Source organism: Rhipicephalus microplus, chromosome 7 (assembly GCF_043290135.1).
Source record: "Rhipicephalus microplus isolate Deutch F79 chromosome 7, USDA_Rmic, whole genome shotgun sequence".
Lineage (NCBI taxonomy): Eukaryota > Metazoa > Arthropoda > Arachnida > Ixodida > Ixodidae > Rhipicephalus > Rhipicephalus microplus.
Genome location: NC_134706.1, coordinates 66,434,086 through 66,456,870, shown reverse-complemented (window position 1 = coordinate 66,456,870; position 22,785 = coordinate 66,434,086). Strand labels below are relative to the sequence as shown.

Below are 22,785 nucleotides of genomic sequence, written 5' to 3'. Positions count from 1 at the left end.
GCTCCATGTTTTTGAACATTATCGACTATCGTGAACCTTGTTTGAATGCGTCATTGACCGTGTTTGCAAACCTTGAAGTCTTTGCCTGCTATCAAGGTTCACCAATCAAGAACCTTGGTAGCGCTGTTGTACCAGACTCAGTTCAAAAAGTAAGTTCCTTGTTGGAAATTTTGAACAACCTGTTGATGCTGTCTGAGGAGCGCTGCACTTATCGCCACCTGGCTCAAGCAATACATTTCCTTCTGGACAAATTGGAAGCCAGCATTGATGAAGGCAAGAAAGAGATGGTGAACTTTATGAAGGAGCAGCTACTACTCCTTTCTGCAGAGCGCATTCAGTATAGCGCACAGGTGAAGGTCTTTGCATGCATCTTGCTTACAATATCACCACATGCCTACAAGTTCATGAGAAGCACAGGTACACTAACTTTGTCCCACCCAAGCACTATTAGAAATGTGTGCTCGTCTATTCAAATGTGCCCACAAGTTGATTCTTCTGACGACACTTTCCTTCAGTATGTGTCTCAGAGATTCAAACATCTGCAGCCACATGAACACACTGTGACGCTGATGCTTGACGAGATTCATATCAAACCTTGTTTAGATTACAAAGGTGGGAACATATGTGGTGCAGCAGTTCGAAGCGGCCACATCGGTGCACGTGTTTATGATACAAAGTTTGCTGAGCGCATTCAAGGAGGTGGCGCACATTCTTCCGGTAAAAACCTTACAGGGTGAAGATCTTCATTGCATGCTGAAGAAGGTGATCTTGGGCTTAGAAGAAATTGGATACAGGGTCATAGCCGTTGTCTGTGACAATAACTCGCTGAACAGGAAGGCAATGAAGATGTTTCTGCCAGAACCAAAGCTAAGCCCTCTTTACCCGCATCCGGCAGACCCAGATCGGCCGTTATTTTACGTGGTGGATGCTGTACATCTATTTAAATGCATAAGAAATAACTGGCTCAACCAGAAAAATGCTGGAACTTGCTTTTTCTACCCACGCTTCGAGCTTTCGAACAATGAAGTTCATCCCGAATGCAAGATGACTGCTTCATTTAAGCATTTGAGAGATTTGCATAAACAGGAGTCACCACTGCTTCTGAAGTCTGGGTATGGCTTGATGTCAAAAGCTCTAAATCCAAGCAGCTTTGAACGACAGGACGTCAAACTCGTACTGCAGGTTTTTAATCCGCACGTAGCCGAAGCCCTGGCCTCTCGCAAGGGTCATACTGATTTTCAACATGCTACAGCAACCGCCGAGTTCATCAAAATAATTCTTCGTTGGTGGAGCATTGTCAATGTAAAGACACCTAGTAAGGGCTTCCATCCCCGTAATGTTTACGAAGAGCCCATGTCAAACCACACAGATGACCCAAAGGCAAGCTTTATAAGCGCTTTTATCACATGGCTCGAAGTGTGGGAATTTTATAGGCACGACACCGGAGTACTTACACAGGAGACATTGAGTGCCTTGAGGCTCTCTGCTCATTCCCTTTTGGCATTGGTGAAGTACTGCGTTAGTGAGCTTCACTTCAAGTACATTCTGCTAGGGAAAGTCCAGACGGATCCCCTCGAGAGTCGCTTTGGACAGTACAGGCAGTATCACATATCTGTTCGCCAGCTTTGCGAAACCGAGGGAAGGATTCGCCTTCAAAATGCCCTTCCAAGGATGAGCAACGATGATCTCAGTGGCATCGAAGAGACGGACAGTGTCAGGAATTAGGGCACTTCTTTTAGTGTTCATGTTAGCGATGCTGACCTTGATGAGCTCAGAGCACAAATGCCGGTGATTGGTTATGTTGGTGGGTATTGTGCACACGCTGCAATGAAAGTTTTCAAGTGTGAAAGCTGCCAGAGGCAGTTGGTCGTTACCGGAAATACGGCCGAAACAGGAGAGAACACCCATTCTTTAATCGCACAACTGGATCGGGGTGGCCTCAAATTTCCTTCTGCTCTTGTAATCGCACTAGTTATGTACACGGAGGTTGTAGTTAGAAAGCTCATGACGGAAAGTACCTCTACCCAGTTTCTCCATGGCCCGAACCAAAAGAATGTCGTTCGGCAACTTACACTGGACTCTCTGCCAAGGCTTGAGGACATAGATACGTGTGAAAACGGGCACACCTACGAGCTCCTCATCACATTGGTTGCAAACTGTGCAGCAAATATAATGCTCAACAACTTGTGCAAGCAAAGGAACAATCTTTTACGCATTGAAAAAGAACAGAAGGCGAAAAATAGAAAGGCCCGAATTTTTCTTGGAAAGTAATTTTCCAAGCGTCGCGTTTTTCTCTTCACATTTATTCTTGTGAAACTGCAATGAGTGTATTTGATTGCATAGTCATGGCTTGATTTCCTTGGTATACTTCTGCCTTATGTAAAATGAGCCTTGTTTCCAGTTTTGTATCTCTTTACAAGTTGTTAGCTTTTAAAAGTGCTGTATCTTTTTTTTTTTTAACTCGAACTGCCTCGGTGCCTACTGTAGCAGTTGTACAGTCCGTTTTGGTACCTGAGCTGTGTACACTTTCCTTGTGCACTCTGTGTACAGACATGTTGTGCACTGTGATTTGTTTTTTTCTTAGATTTTTGTTTGATTTTTTCCCTAGGACATGCACCTACCTGTGGCAGTACAATTACTTTTCTTTCTGTCATTTATCATGCTGTGGACCACAATTTAGTCACCAGTGTTCTTATGTATTGTATTTTTTGGCAAGTGTTTGAACCTGATACCTTGTGTTGCTACTGCTACTATGATAAACGAATGGTATGTTTTCCTCTAACCTACAATTTAAATGAAAGTGTGCTTTTTCTGTTCCAAAGCTCGGGGATGTTTTAGCTGTTACAATCTGTTTTGTTTTCTGAGTTTTATGTGGCAAGATATTGTGTTTTGTACTTTTGGCATATTTTCAGCATTAATGGAAACATCTTGTGTTGCCTGTCGTCTGCCTGGACCGAGAACAATGCGCACATTATTCCATTCACGATATTCATTATTTCTTGATACCTTGATAAGTTCCCCCGCCGCGGTGGCTCAGTGGCTAAGGCGTTGCGCTGCTGAGCACTAGGGCGCGGTTTCGATACCCGGCTGCGGCGGCCCCATTTCTGATGGAGGCGAAAAGCAAAAACGCCCGTGTGTACGAGATTTCGGCACACAATAAAGATTCCCAAGTAGTCAAACTTAATCCTGAGCCCTCCCCTACGGCGCGCTTCATCGCCTGCGTTGCGTCGGCGCGTTAAACCATACAATCCAAGCATCACAGCTATCACCGACATCATTCGGGATAAAATCAGGCAAATCATTCCTCCCTTACCACGATCCCGAGCTCAACTTTCTACGCTATCCTACTAGGATGCCCTGCAATCGATACCTTGATAAATCGTGCGGACATGGTGTCAAGGAACCTCGCCTGAATCAGTAGGCGTGAAGGGCGCGCGCGGCAAGTGCTCGCGGCTGGCGCAGCCACCCAGCGAAGGGCGGCCGGCGCGATGTGACGTCGTCGACGTCACGTCACGTGACGCGCAGGCCTGAAAAGCTTCCGGGGGTGACGGTTAAAGCTGTGTAAATAGAAGTAGAACCGCCTGTTCCCCTTAAGGAGTGTGACAAAGGCTTTGTTAGGTGGGAACCTAAAAAGTGCATCCAAGACCTATAGAACCCATTTAAATAGGTCAGTGTCGGCATCATTCGCCGTCCAGTCAAGCTCCCAGCGCCAGAGTTCCTGCTCATCAAGGCACTGCAGACCGCCCTCCGAGCGAGGGGAGCCTGCCTCGTGTCACCCAATCGGGCCGCATGTGCAGTGAGAAAATCTGCCAGCTCATTGCCAAAACGTCCCAAATGTCCTGGCGGTTGGTGGAGCGCAATTAAGGTGACGGCAGAAATGTCCTGCAAGAAGATCTTTATTTCTCAGGTTCTCAGGTCGGTCGTCCGGAACCCTGAGAGTGCCTGGAGCTGGGACAAGCAATCAGTGTATACCAAGACTGTGGCAGCTGAGCCCTTGTTTGTTATGAACTTAACACTTTGATTACTGCAATGACTTCTGTGCAGTACGCACTTGTAGCATGGTCGATTCGATACCTGCCTACCGATACAATTCACTCGCTCGAGCCCAGTACGACGAACTGCCAAGCGATACGTGTACAACCCGTCTGTATAGATGAGTATTTCTGGCATGCAGGCCATCTGCCGCACCTCTTCCCGCGCGAGTCTATGAAACGGGAAGGCGTGTCTGGCTATGGAATGGTCCAGCCAGACGTCCAGGGTAGGCAGGATGTGGTCAGTTAGTAAGGACTGCTCCTCATACTGAATCGGCTGATGCGAGACTAGCAGCCTAAAATTCGTGTTGGCCCTATCGAGCTACAGAGTGATCGGCGGAGCTCCCACCAACACCTGAATGCCCCCAACAGGATCAGGAGAACCGTGCGCTGCAGGGAGATGGCACGGGACTTCAGGCGACAGTCTGGGCATAGCTCGTCCCATCAGACTGGCGAACCGTACGTGATGGCAGGTAAAATAACGCTGCGATAGAATGTCACCCTTTGCTTGGGGCGTGGGGCGCAAGGGGCCACCCTGCATACGAGCTAATGTCCCAATCTTGATGGTATCGTCAGCGTACGTTCGGATCGTAACTTTGGGCGGGAAGGGGGGGGCACAAAGGTCATAAATGATGACATTCAATTGCATCGGGGAGAGCAGGAACCCCTGTGGACTCCCCGAAGAGGGGTACGCAATGAGCTCGCCAGCATATGACCTGAAGACCACCAGGCTCTGCCACAAGAATGTCCGCAACGGGTGGTACAAGTTCACAGGCTCGCGGCGCTCTCAGAACAACCTGAGCACTCGAGGATGCCACGTGCTGTCGAAGGCGCCCTGAAAATTCGACGCCATTAACACCACAGGCATTTTGAGACCCTGAGCTGAAGAAGCATCTCTTTCAAGTGTACGAGCGCCATCATGACACTCCTGCTGTGCGTGAAACCGAATTGTGAACATGCCCGTTATTCCACAGGAAGTATTACAGGCAACTGCTCAAGAGTCGTTCCAAGGTCTTGCTGCACACGGAATTGATGCAAATGGGCCTGTATGATCTCGTGCGCTCGGGAGGCCAGCTGGGCTTCAGGATGGAAATGATCCTGCCCTAGCGCCAGCATTGAGGGATCTAGCCAAGTGAGAGCACCACGTTAAATACAAGAATAGAGACCGCACGTGGATTCTAAATAACCCCTTCAGAAGGAGCGCTGTGATCGCGTCTGGTCCCGACAACGAACGAGACGGCACCGCCAGAATAACTTCACGCACCTCTGCTTTCGTGAAAGGGCCATTCACGTCATGTGAATCATAAAGCGCAGTGGCCACTTGTCTGATCTTTGGAGTGTTCGGGTAGATCAGTGTTGGGGTCATCTACCACCATTTGCGTCTATAGTAGGAGGGCTGCCGACTCGAGATGGGTCGTGTTCCTCGAGGGGTCCGCCCGCTCCAGCAGAGGCAGGAACCCTTGCAGGCGGGTTCTGCCGAAAGCTTCTCGGTAGGAGGTTGAGAAGATGTTTTTCCACGAGCACGCCGAGTGACACTCCTTTTCAAAGTTTGCCTTCGACTCTCTGACAAAATTTCGGTGAGGGGGACATCAATGCAGGCACAATACTCACCAAAGCAGAGCTGCTGCACGGTAAGCCGTGCCATAATGTCCACCGTCTTGTTTGTGAAGTCCACAATGAAGTACTGCTCTTCTTGGGTGTTCAGCACAAGCTGGTGCTTCTGCACACAGAAGGAGATGGAATAGCATGACGAATGACTTCTTATTCACAGCAGCACGCTTGAAACATCGCACAATATGGAAATAAGCCTTGTTGGTACATGCACTATAGCTAAATATTAGAATAATGCTTGTACTTGTTTTTAACAGAAAGCTGTTTCGAAGCTGTGGGTGCAAAAATTACACAAAGAAGGCTCACGTTCGAAAGCTCTAAGAGCCACATTGAAAATAGTTCAAAAGCAATGTGGCAGTAAAGCCAGTTATATGGATGCGATGTAGGTTGCCTATAGACGGACACGAGTAGGAGAGCAGCGAAATGTACATCGGCACACGATGAATGCTGGAGAGAGACCAGATTTTTATTGTGTGCGGATTGCACCCCGCGGTGCGGGCGCTGTAAGCTGGTGTGCACTGAGTGCAATGCTTAAGATTTGTGGCACTGCAAGTGATAGTGGGGGTCTGCCACTACACTAGTGCAAAGTGCGAAAATGCAAAATAAGAAAACAGATTTTCAAATTCTTATCTACCACATAATATCTCTAATGACAGAACCACCTTCTCAGATAAGCTCGAGACATTGCGTGCAAATCGTGGCTTGTTTGGCAAGAGTGATAAGTAACATAGCACAATAGGAATGCAATTTTTCAATAAAATCTATTAAGGTGTATGGTGATCTTCTGACCCAATTTATACAAATTATCATTGGTACATACATACAGGGTCTTCCATTCACTAATAATTTTCTACATTTGAAATAACCTTAGCGGTAACTTTTCCCTCTGGCTTTAGCTTTCTTTCTTATTGAACAATTTCCCCTTTCCTCTGAAGTGCCATTTCACCATCACCATCGGCCTGGCTGCGCTGACAAAGGTGCCTCCCATGTTCCACTAATCAACCCGGTCCTGTGCTTTCCGGTGACACGTTATACTTGCAAACATCTTAATCTCATCTGCCTGCCTAGTTTTATGTCTAAATAAGTATGTGAACTTGCTGCTTCCCAACAGCACTCTCATTCACAGTAAGAATGCAGGCTGAGGCTGCAAAGTTCCCCTATGTGGAAAACTAGCTCTAATCTGAGAAGCTGAGCCTAGAAATATGACGACTTTTTTGACATCTTATGTATGTTAAAGCTGGCATAAACAATCACGGGAATGTGCCAATCAATACTGGTGCAGCAATATTTGAGGTCGCGATGACTGCTTGAAGAAAATGGACCAAGTTTTCGGTAGCTAATCTTAATGGTACAAAATCGTGAGCGTAAACCGTTATTTGAGTTCATACAGCATGGCGAAACAAGCTGACGTGACTTTTGTAGATAGGGCCCATAGTATCTTTAAAAATGATCCTAGCATAACTAACATTGTGCCATCTAATCATCATGCCAACCAATTATTGTTCCATCCAATCAAGTTTACGAAATCATGAAAAAAACGCAGAACTCAAACTTCCTTTATCAAAGACATTGCTGAGGAACCAGATCAAAGACTGAAGTTCTAAGGATGAATCCTGTACTGAATTAGTCTGTTCCTTAGTATAAACCTGCAGATAACTCTTGTGGCATAAATGATACAGTAGTGCCAGCCTCATTGATTACATATGCATTGTACCAGCTGTTCAGAAAGTGCACATGCATACCTCTGGGTTGTAGTCACGGATTCCGTGAAAAGTTTCCATATAATGGGCGTACTTTGGCTCCTGCAACTTCTTCGTCTGTTGAAGATAAAATGAAATCCATCCATGCAATGGTCACATCTTCATTGCTAGACAGTCTGCCTACATTGATGCAAATGACAGTCACCTTTAGAGGCCTACTGAACAAAATTTTGGCCACCAAGATTTTCACACAAACAAAAAACTTTGGTGCTAGGATTGGTTAAGGCAACGTTGTTTTCATGCAGAAACTAGGAAAATTAGTAAATTTAGGACATTTTTCATAAAATGTCACAAAACGTGTGCCAGGCATCGAAAACAAAAAGCCAACGACACGGATATTACACCTGCCTGCCTTGCGCACACCCGCATGCACTAACGGCCTCTCGCTCTACCCTTGCAGTCACCAAGGCTCCGAGCATGCCGCGCGAGATGCTGCCCCATCGCAATAAGCCGGCAGCGAGGCAACCACGCAAGATGCACGCTCGTGTGAAAATTATTAAATTTGTGGCAACATTCCTAGGTTGTCGGTGGCAAAACTTTATTATATCAAAAATGTCAACCACTGCCACATTGTTACATAGTGGTCACAAATACATACGCTTCTATGTAGTAACAGCAGAAATGAAAGAACTTCATAATATCACAAAATTTGTTGTATTGAGGTTCGTTATGACAGCTTTAACTGTACACATAAACTCATGAACTTTCATCGAAATCTACCCAGACATAAAAAAAAAATACCGTGTCCCCCACTGAACTCTGCAGGGTAATCACAGAAGAGCACTGACCCAAAGATCGAGGTCGTGGCGGCTGGCCATAGCATCCGCCAAAGGGCTGGTGGCTTTTATGAGCACGCCGTCCACGTAACGAGAGATGGCGGGCACCAAGTGTGCCACGCGCGTGGCCGTGCCGTCGTATTGCATCTGCCAGCTGACGTGGCCTGTCGATGCGCTCAACAGCTGAAACTGCATTCGCAAGAGAGGAACGACAACAATGCGACTGCACAGCTTGGCCACTATCATCAACGTCGTCTCAATTATTTATTATAACCATGGGGTAAGAAATAATTTAAGTGCAAACACTCTCTGCCTGCCGCGATGAAGAGCGCGTCCAGATAATGTTCGGCTTTAGTCAATGCGTCGGCCACAGTTTTTCGGTGGGGAAGAGGGGCACTGCGACCTGAGAGCTTAAGAAAACGAGCGCAGCGAGGTGAATGCGCATTTTTCTTTATGTTTTTCTCAGCTCATAGCTTTTGTTTTTAACTGTACACGCTAGCAACTAGAGCTAGAAAAGCATACCACATTTTTCACTCCCTAAGAATGACATGTGCGGCGAACGCCGAAATAGGCTGCACGGCGTAAAAAAAGAAAAAGAGACCACACTTCTAATGTTGAGCTCTCACATGGGCAATGTCGTTACGGACGCTACGCACGCAGCTCGTTTTCTATGGCACAAGCGCCGGCCACAGTTGCGTGAGTGGTGCTGCGACATGGGGGCCAAAGGGAGGAAAGAGCTACACATTATCTGGACGCGCCGTTGAGCGGAGTGTCCACACGTAATTTATTTTTCTTGCACCGTGGTAATAACATATTAAGAGGGGACGAGGGCCCTAAAAAAAGTTATTTATTTATTATCCAACTGTCATGAAAGTTACCATGCATGCGTACCACTGAATGGAGATTTCAAATCTGCAACCAGATTTGAAATATCTCATTTAGAAAAAAGTAATGACAGATTTCCTCATTAAAAACAGATAACTTCTTACGGGTTGTTATGGTAACTTGCAATAAAAAAAGTAACTTTTTAAAACTATGTGGTACCTTCAAAGGGTTCATCCCACAGGCTAAAGCTAACTAGATGACAGATTTCCTCATTAAAAACAGATAACTTCTTACGGGTTGTTATGGTAACTTGCAATAAAAAAAGTTACTTTTTAAAACTATGTGGTACCTTCAAAAGGTTCATCCCACAGGCTAAAGCTAACTAGATGTCAAAACGGCTATTTCATTGATCAGAAATAATTTTAAAACTTGGAAGGTAAAAATTAGCTTCCAGTAATTAGCTGGTATTTGTCACATAATTACAATTCTATCAAGTTTGAGAGAAACAGAAAAGCTTTAGCCTGTAGTTGAAGTGCTGCAGAAAAGAACGGTACTAAGTTTGTTTACATATCTTCTGAGAAACTTGCTCAAAACTTCCGTAAGGCAGATTCACTTCACAAAAATAACAATGCCAAGAAAATTACCTTTCCGGTTTTAAAAACACTTAAAATTGAACATAGTAAGCTTTTAACAAAAATAAATAGTATTTAGCCATTATATAAAATTTTTCCAAAACATACTTTTGACTTTAAACACTTCAAATTGCAATTTTTGATAATCAGCATTTTTTACGATTTTGGGCTATATTATTAAGAGCCTCGTTTCCCCATATGCAGCACGTGATACTCCAGGAGGTTGACACTGCCACAGTAGTCTCCTAGCCAAACGATACTGTCAGTAAGATGTAATCTCCACCCTGAGGTGCGAGTTGAGAGGGGGCAGGGGGCTGGTACCCGCCCATTGCCCTGACTCATAGATGGGGAGGTCTCACCCGCCCAGAGCACACTATGCGAATGCTTTTTGTTCTTAACATGCAGTATAATGCCCGAACGAACACAGCACCAACAAGCTTCTAAAATTTGATCCTGATAATTGGAGACTAGTGACAATGACACTACACTGCATGTATATTGCCCTGCACATTTATAAGCTGCATTTGAAGTGTTCAGGTTTCAGCCACAAAAAGTGTAGGCAATGGTCAGTGCACGCCGCACCACAATGTTTGGGAAGCTTTGCAATCGTTTGACATTGTTTTGTTAAGATTGCGCACAGGACGCAAATAGTGATGATTATTAGAGAGCTTACATGGGCACCGGCAATAACACTGAAAGGTTCAATGAGTGCTTTGTAAAAGAGAACGTGTTCTACAGATCGCTTGATGGCCAGCGCTGTTTTCGTCGCTATGAGTGTACAGCCTGCATTGCTTGTACTTTAAACCTTTCGGTTTACAGAACTACGTTGCCCAAATGAAGAGTTTCGTCTTGAACATACTGACTGCTGCCTTTGTTAACCTCAGAACCTCATGACAGTATACTGAACGTGATGAACATAAGTTTCATACAAGGAGAGCATTGTGCTACAATGAAACCTTTTAGGATATAATTACCACTGTTTGCAACAAAGAACATTTCTATAGGACCAGTTTTGATATACCAGGGAGCCATTGTACACATGCCACCAACAACACACAATCCCCGTCGAGAAACTCACCAGTGTGGCTCGAGATCGAGTCCCGTGGTCCGAGACTACGAACAGCTCGTACGTGCTGAATGCTGTGAAGTGGCCGGCAACCACGCTCCTACGAAGAGACACTTATAAGTTCAGCGGGCCTTTCAAGTATGTGCTAAAGTTGAATGCAACGCACTGTGAATTGGCCTAACAGTCGAACAATTCATGGCAACAACGCCAAATTCCACTGCTCAGCCTCCGGTGGCGGCTATCAGCAAACCACCGTCACGGGATCCTATCACAGGTGTATACGAGTTTCAACAAGAGCACATTTTCAGGCCATCATGTAAATATGCACACTTAAAATATTTGAAAGAATATTAGGGTGTTTGAATTCCCGATGTTCGAAATAAGCATTATTTGATAATTTAGTGCCTGTCAGTACGAAGTTTCAGACTGATCAAACCATCGAGTAACTTCAATTATTCCTGCACACATTTTTTATGTCAGTGTTGCGAGGATGTCAATGTCAGTGTCAGCGCACGTGGTCCCAAATATGTATGCTTAAAAATATTCCTCAACTCTATATTAATATCTGGGGTCTTATGTCCCAAAACCACGATACGATTATCAGAGACGTTGTAGTGTTGGGTTCCGGAAATTTCGACCAACTGGTGTTCTGTAACGTACACTGACATCACACATTATGGGCCTCTACCTTTTCGCCTCCGTCAAAATGTGACCGCCGTGGCCGGGATCGAACTCGTTACCTTCAGGTCAGAAGCCGAGAAGCATAACCACTGTTCCACCGTGGCAGACTATTCCTCGGTTATTCCGCGATCCTAATCACATATATCTTCAAGTGGACAAAGCAGTAAGGACAGATGCTCATGCAGCATACAGTTTAGTTTGCTGCCAGTGTGGTAGCGTTAATCGATATTAATGCTAACTGTCCCAGCGTTCCATCTTGCAATCTTTAGGCATCTTCGGTTTGGCTCGGGATTCTAACACACATGACCACAACACCGATTCCTGCCAGAACCCAAACTACAGTTGAAACTCATTATAACAAACTTGCATCTTACCTGAAAATGAGTTTGTTATATCCAATAAATTGTTTTAAACAAATATTCCCATCATTATTGCAGGACTGTTATTCATTTACTTGATTATAACCCATATTTCATTATATCCGGGTTCGTTATGTCGAGGTTTGAGTGTATCTAAGTCGCCTCTGGCTGCCAGATGTCTGAAAATCGAAAAACCCCAGTATTACCTGACGGGCGAGTCCAGCTTGAGGTCCGTGCTCCAGCGTTGGTGGTAGTCGATGCCGGACAGCTTGAGCAGCTTGCCGTGGCCCCAGGCCAAGATAAGAGAGGGCTCCTCGTCTTCTTGAAGCACAACAAGCTGCAGGCCGTGCCCACTGGCAGACTTGCCCTTGCTGCTGACCCATTGGACCACATTGAAGACGGCGGTCAAGTCAATTGATAACCGATGAATTTGGGCAGTGAAATGCAGAAACATGAAAACAAAAGCACTAACAGTGACAGATTACTCAGACTGTTTTGGGCCTAACCAACATCCTTTTTCCAGGGAGTCAACAACAAAGCAGACCAAGGACAGTTACAAGCTAAGAAAAAATAAAAGCTCTGCCCATACAATCACGCCACACCTGCCTTTCATGTGTGAAATAGAGCCACGCTAGATGGTTTCTGCTTGAACAACGAGAGCTTTCTTCTTGGCTAACATAAACATTATGCATTATAGAATTAAATGTTCGTTGTTACAAACTAAAGCATTATGTTCGGCTGAGCAGCAACGTCAGAATCCCTGACAAAATTTAACAGGACATTCCAGTTTCCAACCTAAAACAGGCCACACTAATGTGTCTCTGAAATGGAAAGTTGACTATCTGAAACACTTGGGAAGTGCTTGAGGTTACGAAAATAAGTTAAAGGTCTTGGAAGGAGCATTTATTAAAATCATGTTTGGAAAGGACAACGATGACTGTGGGTAGAGCTCACATTTTTTTTTAGGTTGTAGTAGCGCATGGGTTTAGATTGCCAAAAAACCCAATATAATTACCAGGCACATGTACCACAGTGGTTAGCTGCAGATAGTTTTTTACTACTGCCTCAGGCTCTTTAACGCAGACGTAGACATCAGCTGGACATGGCGGTGTTCCTACTTTTAGTCCCTCCTCCTCACCCTCCCATGGAAACCATTTTGTGCAAGACTATAGCTACAAGGCTACCACCGTAAGTCAGCTAGTCAAGTTACAGTTTTTCCCCAGTCAGCACAGTGACAACTCCTTTTAGGGTTGCCACATTTTCAACGTCACATTCAAGAGGAGGATCACACCAGAAGTGACATGCGGTGTTTCAAAACTTCAGTCAGTGCAATTATACACAGGCAGCAAGGGTAGGTGCCGGCACTACAAGGAAGTCTGAATAAAGTCACGTGTGACACGGCATTCACACATGACACATCACGACCGCAACCTGACATAGCATTCTCATTCTTGCATAGTGTCGCTCACCTCCACATCACACGTGTTGTGGCTTCACTGTCTGTCCGGTTGACCGAAGACAGCCGACTTAATGCCACCTTCAGGAGTATGCCTGCGTGGAAGACATTAGGCATGTCAAGCATCACTACATATCGAAATAATTTCCTGGAACATCACACTGCGGTTTCATAATTCCTGAAGTGAAATACATCGTTTAACTGCCTCACAGTGCTACGACGCTGTTTTCAGCAGTCGTTTTCACCAGTAAGGACACTTCCCTGACAAATCTTGGCAAGCGAGATGCCACGTTGTGGTTGAACACAGGCATTTTCAACATATTACAGCTTTTTATTAAATAAGCTTGAAACATCCTATTTTGTTTTATTACACGCAATTCTCATTTTACATTATTGCGATGTACCGAATTACTATGCAACTTTCTCAGTTTAGGAAAAGTACATGAAATGTTTGATATTTTAAAAAGTAAACAATAAACTGAAAAAGTAATTGTGCCCTTTAAGTTGGCACCCAAACATATGTAAACTAAGCATGTTTAATCAAAATCAATAAATTAAAAAGTTGGAAGAGCAGCTTCCCCACTTAAATGAGAAATACCTCCACACCATAAGGGTTTCTTACAATATTCACTAGAGGGAACTCTAGCCCAGGTGTCTATGAGAGCTGTAACGCACACTGCTTCAGCCAGCAAGGGAATGATGGGTAGTACAGGTATTAGTCTAAGCTTTTAATTTTGGCTCCGTTAGGCTCTGTGCAGCCCGGAGGTGTCTTGTTGCAAGACGAAATTCGGCAAATGTTAAGCAGTTCCACTTCACCAACGTAAACTTTTCAAGCTCACCAACTCGAATTGGCTGGCAAAGTTTAGACTGACATAGTTTTTTACCGAAACAAACGCCAAAACACTACAATAAACAAAGCATTGAATGCATTTGAAGCCACAGGCAGGAAGATTAAACAAACCCACGTACTTCCCATTATTCCCTTTATGGCCTAACAATTGCAGTACCCCCGCTCTCTCTGGGTAACAGTAGGGAACTCGATGCTTCACACACATCAGAACTTGCATGCCTATTTCAATGTATACGTGAATGTGCCAATGTGTGTGTGAAAGACGCCTAATTCATATCTTTCAACGATTATCGAGTTTTGTCACCCACATACTTTTGTTGTGGTGCGTGACGCAGTGCACGAAGACGTCGACGTGGTGCGATATGTTGCGGCCGTGCTCCAGTGAACCGAGGATGCGCGGCATGTTCTGGCACTGAGGAAGCGACAAGGGTGCCTTCAGCAGGCGCCCGTCGTCCTGGGAGATCAGTGCCAGTGCCCTCTCTAATTTGGACACTGAGAACGGTTCGGTGCTCGGTTTCTCCACCTGCGTGAAAGCAGGCAAAGCTCACCGACTGTGCCATAATGATGCGGGATCGAACGATTTTATCATCTCAAGCTTATTCACACAATAGATGTGACCGCGAACAAATCGGTTATGTCGTATGTGACGCATCGCGGGAAAATTTGCGCTACAAGCGAGGATTTCAGCATTGCTGACCCGAGGATTCCAACTGTAATTTGGGCCGCCGTCGTTAAACGAATCGATCTGCGCAAACTGAAGCAGGATCACGGGAACTGCTGACATGGTACACAATCCACAGGTTCGAATCACAATGTTATCTATCGCGTTAATACAGCTTTAAGGTGAGACGCTGGTCTTCTGGGCCAAAATATTGCGGGAATATTGACTTTCTGTAGCACTTTTTTTCTTGCGATCTAGACGTTCAAGAGAATCTATTGCTGCAATAACAACTCATTTTGATCATTACTTTTATCATTACACTCAAAAGTCGACTTTATGATTATTTTCGCTTGCAAACACTCCCCGAAATAGAGGCACCTTTTTCCTATTTTCTGTGCCGTTATCAACGTTATCTGTTGGAGTAGTAGTCAGATTTTGATTATTAGTGTTCCAATAAAAAGCTTATGTGTACCTACTTACTGTAAAAACAGTAAACATTGTGTTATAGAACAAAATTTCATTGCACGACACAAGTGACAAAAGTACTGGGATTCCCTACGACAATATTACATATGGTAATAGCTCTGTTTGAACAGAACTAAATTAAAGTAATGACCTAATAGTGATCTACAAATGTTCTAAAATATGCCCATATAAATTTTTATAGGCTATTTAACAACAAAAGTGCAGAAAAGATGGACAAATAGATTTTTCATAATACATAATTTATCAAGAGAACCACTTTGGATAAAAAAAGGTGCATATTTGCTTTTAGCTTGTAAAAGTGTGCTTTGACAAAAATTTTATTGGTGTATGTTAAAGGCTGATTAATTTTTTTATAACGACTACTGTCTTTTTTTAATAAGGAGGAATTGTGGGCCACATGAGTCAGAATTTCACCATAGTGCACCTTGAGCCCAAATATTCTGCCTCTCCGTCTCGTCCTGCGTCAAACCCCGTGTAACGCAAGTTAAGACCACCAGTAACTAGGAAACCCATTAGATTTCTGTTCAGCATTAGCGAACATGCTAAAGAAAAAACTTGTTCTTGTTTATTCAAAGTCACTTTGATAATGTTTGTGTGTATGCGTGTTTATAACCTATTTGTGGAACCCGTCCAGTGTGACGCCATCACAGTTATTCTATGAACTGCCTCATTCACTTGGTGTACACCAAAATGTGCATGGCGTGACATGTATTCACAATATAAAATCAACGGCATGACAGATATAAACGAAAAGACATTGCAGTGGTCACATCCTCAGCAAGGACATCAGAATGTGCCCGACATAAATGACATGACATTTATGCCATATGCCATGTATAGGATTTACTCTCACGGGAGCAGCACTGGAAAGTATTGCTTCAATGTCGGCAATGGTTGACTAACGCTGGTTATTAATGACTAAATATTGACTAATTCTTGCCAATGTTTTCTATCCACTCACAGCAATGCATCAAATAAAACATATGTGCTACTATGCCCCTGGCTCCCTCCTTTTAAGAAACACTAAAGAGGAAAAAATTTTTTCCCGTATTAGTAAAGTACAATTTTTACCATGCCGAAAACAAATCTTACTGCGACATGACGCTTGGCAAGCGAAAAAAAAACAAGGCAAAAGCAAAAGCACGTGGAGCCGCCACTTTGAAATTCTCGCACCAAACACGGTGCGACGTCGTAAATCTTGAAGGCATCTACTTGGTCCCATGTAGCTTCTATTTATAAAGTTGAAGCACATTGACATCTGTGAGTGTTCTAGATCTAGGATACAAGGTTTCAGATAATTTCGTTGTGCCAATGTCCCTAAAATAAAAAAAAATTACATTTGGAAACATTTAACTTCATGCACGATAATTTCAGCATGAAATTTAAAAAGAAAACTATAGCCTTCATTTTCTCCGGTAATAATAAATTTATAATAGCAAAAAATGTGGCATTAGAGTTCTCTTGTGAGTGCAGTTTGGTGACCTAAAATGAGCCATTGTTGCTTTTTAGCGTTCCTATAAGTGCTTCACACACAACGATCGTTGCCCTTTAGAAAATCTGGCCCCAGGTTTTTTCACGTTTATTCTAACTTTACGTAAATAAAACCAGTTGCAACATTCGTCTCTTAACACCTGAATTCAATCAGAAAAATACCATTAGGAATTACCAAAAAGAACAGGCAGAGGTCTGCAAAATGAACGAAAGCCTGAGCGTGTGTCACTGTACGGCCGACTCACCTGCATAGACACGACAAGGTCTGGCAGCCCATCGTCGTTGCAGTCAGTCACGACGTGAAAGTCCGAGACGGACTGCAAGGTGCTGCCGCCCAGCTGTCCATCGCTTCCGTGGTCGTGTGCGTACCAGAGCAATGCACCTGCGATAAAGTAAATGTACATGCCATACGACCGTGCACCGTCGACAATAGGGATACAGTCGTAATGCAAGCACTGACGCTACAGTGAATCCACAAATGCAGGGCTTAAAGAAATATTTATAACTGAGAAGCAAACTTCGTTTTGCAAAAGTGGCTCCAAATGTACCGAAGAAACAAGTTGGAGAAAGAAACTGACCTCGCTTTCCTCATAGTCTCTGTGGCCTCTTTGAAAGGAGCCAAGCCTAACTGCCATAGATCTTTTTTCTTTATTTGTGATTCACATGAAGTTGAACCACAGTGATACCATTCAGCGTACCATAGTTGCGCCGGCGTAATGCACCTTTTTTTGCCAACTGCAGTGCTCAGATTTGTGTGCATGTACAATCGGGGTTGACAATGAAATAGGCGTGAAGGTAACATTTTACGTTTTCCGGATGTAAAATTACACGCGAGTTGATATTGAGGACACGCGCCGATTGTGAAAATGTGATGATGCATCTTTTTTTGCCCACACCAAGGCATGATAGGATTAATGTATGTATGACTACGTTACCACTAGAAATGGCGTAATAAGGCTGCGGGAGTCATGTTTTGTTCATATTTCTAGAACGCATAGCTTTACACAGAGACAACATGTCACACTCTCGCAGCCACGGTCTGCATAATTTTGAGAAGGAATATGAGACAACATCCTAGGAACCTTTGCTCGTAAAACTTGTGATTTTTCATACGATACATTTCTTCTTAAAATAAGCTAATGTAAAAAGACCCACATGCCTTGATTTAGGCTTCTATGAACGAACCGTTCAACACTTGGCCCTACAACCCACACAATAATCGTGCCATAATTTCAGCACATAAAACCAAAGATTGTAAGAGATATGTTGGGTTTAACGTTTCAAATCCACCATATGATTATGAGAGACGCCGTAGTGGAGGGCTCCGAAAATTTTGACCACCTGGGGTTCTTTTAATGTGCGCCCAAATCTGAGCACACAGGCCTACAACATTTCCGCCTCGATCGGAAATGCAGCCGCCGCAGCCGGGATTCGATCCCGCGACCTGCGGGTCAGTAACTGAGTAGCCACTAGACCACCGCAGCGGGCAAAAGATTGTAAGAGGTACTGACAAGAATTTTCAAAGCCGACATTACTCAGCCACACACGTCTCCTTGTATTCAGATCTGAGTAAATTTCAAGACAGTAAATAACAATATTTTATTTTGGTATAAAGTAAATTTTTGCATAGAGCACAAACTAAAATCAACACTGGTGTGACAGCAGGCTACAGTATCAAATTATGCTAACTTAAAGAACTGCTATGGCTAGTTTTGATGACATCCAGGCACCAAAACATACAAAATGACTGCTGGCATATAACAAACAGAGCTATGCAATAGAGCGGCTGGTGCATGTACACGATGAGAAGCTCAAACCTTGTCACGACGACAGGATATACAGTAGGAACCAAAACTAGCTATAAAGAAAAGATTCTAATCAGTTTCTCATGCTGCATTCACGTTTACCAGTACATTTTCTAGGCTCATAAGGGCATAGCTTTTCATTTGCAGCAAAAGGTGTCAAATTGTCATGATATCAAGTAGCAAAGATATATGTAATGGTCACTTGTGCTTCACCAATGAAGCCACGGTGAGAAGCGACCGAAGAAATGTCACGATATTCGGTGCAAAAACCCAACGATAAGCTCATATTGTACTTTCGGTGTCTACTTAAACAACACCTTTTGAAGATATGTCGTAATTTAATATTGATGGCATACTCACACTTGCCAGCACATTTCCTTCAGCTCTTAAGGTCATAGCCTTTCACTTGGCGGCAAAAAATATAACAGCCAAAAATTTGTACCAGCATCCCTCAAAACTGTTAAATGGTACTGACCGCTGGACTTGTTGACTGCAGCAAGCAGCGAGTTGGAGCCGTCACCCAACACAAAGCAGACGTCGAGGAGGCACTGCTGCCGTACTGCGGCTGCGTACAGCTCCTGCTTCCACATGACGGAGCCCGTCATGCCGTTGAGGGCCATCACGCCGACCGTGGCCGTTTCGTTGTGCTCAGAGTACTGCTGAAAGCCCAGGTGCACTGTGCAGTCACGCTCGACATCATCCTCAAATGAGGCCTCCACGTTAGACGTCAGTGCTGCATCGAAACACAGTAAACGTTTCTTTGTTATGACTGTGACTATCGCTATCGGAAGTCGCGGAGCAAGGAACGTTGATTGATATGTGGGGTTTAACGTCCCAAAACCACTATATGATTATGAGAGACGCCGTAGTGGAGGGCTCCGGAAATTTAGACCACCTGGGGTTCTTTAACGTGCACCCAAATCTGAGCACACGGGCCTACAACATTTCCGCCTCCATCGGAAATGCAGCCGCCGCAGCCGGGATTCGAACCCGCGCCCTGCGGGTCAGCAGCCGAGTACCTTAGCGACTAGACCACCGCGGCCGGGCGGAGCAAGGAACGTCACTGGTGCCCACATTTCAAAGAATCTTAAATGGGTACCCAGATAGGTAACATGTCTTTTTCTTGACAATGAAATGTTCCATCTTGGGGTAATTATCGAAGGCAAGTGCCCTCGTGGACTTTCGCTGGCAACGCGACTTTTTTAATTGAGTGGCTTTTGATGCCTTCAAGCCTTCACCTTTCCGAGAAAGTATGACGTTGCTTGAATAGTAACCAATGGGCACCCTTTTGTCGGTTTTCAGTGCCATCATTCTACATCACGCACAAAACACATGCCAACATCAGCTTTCAATGCCATCATTTCACATCATCTACAGCACACAGCCCAACCTTATGTCATTCATTGGTGCTTCACGTCTCTTGCGAGAGATCCTTCGCAGCTGTTGTTGAAACTGCATAACTATCTCCACCACTTTTGACAATAGAAAATGGCGTTCCACGAAAAAAAAAAACCTCACAATTTTTAGAGGAGTGCTAATATAGCTTCAATGCTCCACCTCGGGTGCATAGATGGCTGGAGTCTATACCATGGAACTGGCATGAAGCTGAACTCCTCAAGCACTTGATAACGGTCATACAGGCACATGTAATGGCCATGCCAGTACAAGAGTTTTGCCTTCAACTTGGCAGCCTGATATCTCAAAGAGAAACAAACTCCAATCAAGAACAAAAAAGAAGAGAAAAAAGCATATCTACTTGAGTAACTGCTAAAAGCTATAAATGCAAAGTGAACAAGCGCAATATGCCTTATGTTACGTAGGTAGAGCTTGGAAATGGTATGAAAATCGCATAAAAAAGAAAAAGTAAGATTAACATTCAGTGTTGTACAGAGTGCCTTTTAGTGTGAGACTAATGTAAATGTGGTCCCCCTCGCTCAAGCCACGAACCCAAGCAGTTTACACCAAAACACCACTTTGAAAAAAAAAAAAAAAACATTTGTATGCCATTGAACATCTCTGAACTTCTACGTAAACTTCCACAACATTTCCTGCCTTTTGAGGGTGCTTGAAAGATGCTTTAGAAGATGTTTTAAAAGCTGGAAAGAACTGAGCCAAACTAAGCATAAAGTCATGGCCCTCACCAAGACCTTGGTAGAGGTGCGTCCAGTGCTGCATCACGCTGGGCACGCTCTCCAATGGCTGAAGGCTGTCGTAGCGGCATGGCAGAAGCCAACCAAGGCCTATGACAAACAGGGCGCTGCATGCCAGGCTCAGTGCAAGGCAGCACTTGCGCCACACTGACAGAGGGGCTGTCCCTTCGCTGCTCCAGTCGGGAACACTGGAGGCCTGTGTATCATTTATTTGCATGTTTGTCAAATTCATAAGGCCCTTTTACAGGCATTACAATAATGAGGGTGTTATACATGAAATCACAGTGACACATGAACCACACAATGGAATACACTAAATAAGCCAAAAAAAACCTCATGTGCTTTACATGGTCATGTGCTTTGTATGGCTTTTGCGGACAACTTGTGCAGATGCCAGTCGAGTGCATGTTTGTGCCAACCAAGCCAAGAGATAATTTCATGTGAAAAACCATTTTAACTATGTCCTAAAGGCACTAAAGCACCTCCAACAATCTGGCATGGAGACAACACAAGTACAAACTCACATCAGCTTGCTTGGACTCCAGACGTGTCATGGCTATGTGCGCTGCACATGCAGAGCGTTCAGGAGCTGCACCGACACGACCGTTTGCAGTCCCCACGGCACCGGAACCCGCGAGTGCAGCACTGCTGCGACGTTGCACCTGCCGATCATCAAGCCTCACGACTTCGTCGTCACTTTGGCTCTGCGGCAGCGGAACGTACCGCTTCGGAGCTCCGTTGAACTTCATGGCTGCAGCAAGAAGACGTAACAATGCCCAATGTGTCAGTGGACTCCCGTCACGCTTTGTGATCAACTACAGAATCCATTGTTTGCCGAAACTGGGCATATGACGCAAGACACACGATACACATTGTGAAAGGCCGCTAAAGCTGAATTTTACAAGCCCTTTCCCATATCACAGCAAACAAGCAAAACAGAGAAAGATCAATGCCTCATATGCGAACACACGTGTATCATTCATTATTGGTTAAACAACAGAACAGAAATTGTGAGGAAATAATTTCACTTACCACTGATGTTAGTAGGTATGAATAAACAACACTAGGAATATAAATAATTTAGCACATAAAGATTGAAGACTTCCTAAGTGACTGGTGCTCTTTGGCAGAATTGAATATGCAACTTCAATTGTGATCATTTGCATATATACTTTCTTTATATATTACTGTTTTTGGCTTGCCATTTCTGCCTGGATTTTTTACTTTCCGACTATTGTCTGTGCTCTCGCTTCCATAACACAGTTTCTAAGAGTGCGTTGAAATAGAATGAAACATGAAAGAACAACGATAAATTTTGAACAAAGACGTCACTGAAATGTTATCTATCATTTTGTTTCAGAGTAAAAACCAAATATCTCTTATGAGTTTTCAGTTCAAAGAGAGAATTGGCAATCAAGAACAACTAATGCCATGCAACACAAGCATTATAGCAAATCTCAAGCAGAGATTCCAAAGTAAAGATGGGGATGTAATCACAATGTGCAATAGAGTACATAAGAAATTCACCGAAATTTACAATACTGCTTAATACAAACTCTGAGCACAGCTTCATGATGGTACAATGCCGACTGTCTTTGAAGTTTTGGCTTTCTGCAGCTGTAGCAATGTAACATTCATTACATATTGCTACAAATACTGCCAGCACTCGAGTACTGTGCACTGCAAATGGCGTGAACCCAGCGAAATGCCGCGAACTGTATTGCGACAAGCAATACAATGTTTTTTTGATACAATATTGGTTGGTTATACGTGCTTTTGTATGACATGCTTCTTATCTAGACGACCATCTATGGAGTTGATCATTTATGCTAGTTGCCCATTTTGCCGGTTGCCCATTACTTAGCATACTAATTCGTTCAATGTTGTGTGTGATCTGCTATCAACTTTACCCACCCCTGCAATGTTTCCCGAAGGAGACGACAGCATAGGTAAACAAGTAAACTATCTGTTGGCTTGATATTACTGCGTATAAAAGAAATGAACTCCTCAATGAATCTGCCTTCTTTCGTTTACATCTGAAGCTGTAAAGGATGCATAATGTGAACATGAGTTTAGCTAAGGTCAGCAGTAAGTTGTTTCTTTTTCCACTTTCATTTTGTCAACAGCGTGCCATTTCATCCTTGC

The 22,785-nt window shown here is 44.0% G+C and overlaps 1 protein-coding gene across 4 annotated transcripts in view; it reads right to left on the bottom strand.

Moving 5' to 3' along the window:
• The window catches only part of LOC119179453 (uncharacterized), a 42,578-nt gene that overhangs the window by 12,387 nt on the left and 7,406 nt on the right, over positions 1–22,785 (bottom strand). For 3 of the 4 annotated variants that reach the window (XM_075869232.1, XM_075869234.1, XM_075869233.1), the window contains exons 2-12: positions 21,165–21,391; positions 20,632–20,836; positions 18,966–19,223; positions 16,931–17,067; positions 14,360–14,570; positions 13,211–13,292; positions 11,948–12,115; positions 10,714–10,801; positions 8,191–8,367; positions 7,385–7,459; positions 5,643–5,751 (exon numbers count right to left, since the gene is read on the bottom strand). In XM_075869232.1, coding sequence (XP_075725347.1) covers positions 5,643–5,751; positions 7,385–7,459; positions 8,191–8,367; positions 10,714–10,801; positions 11,948–12,115; positions 13,211–13,292; positions 14,360–14,570; positions 16,931–17,067; positions 18,966–19,223; positions 20,632–20,836; positions 21,165–21,389 — 1,735 coding nt within the window. In that variant the 5' untranslated portion in view covers positions 21,390–21,391. The remainder of the gene's footprint in view (positions 1–5,642; positions 5,752–7,384; positions 7,460–8,190; positions 8,368–10,713; positions 10,802–11,947; positions 12,116–13,210; positions 13,293–14,359; positions 14,571–16,930; positions 17,068–18,965; positions 19,224–20,631; positions 20,837–21,164; positions 21,392–22,785) is intronic. The other variant, XM_037430527.2, reaches the window with a different exon arrangement.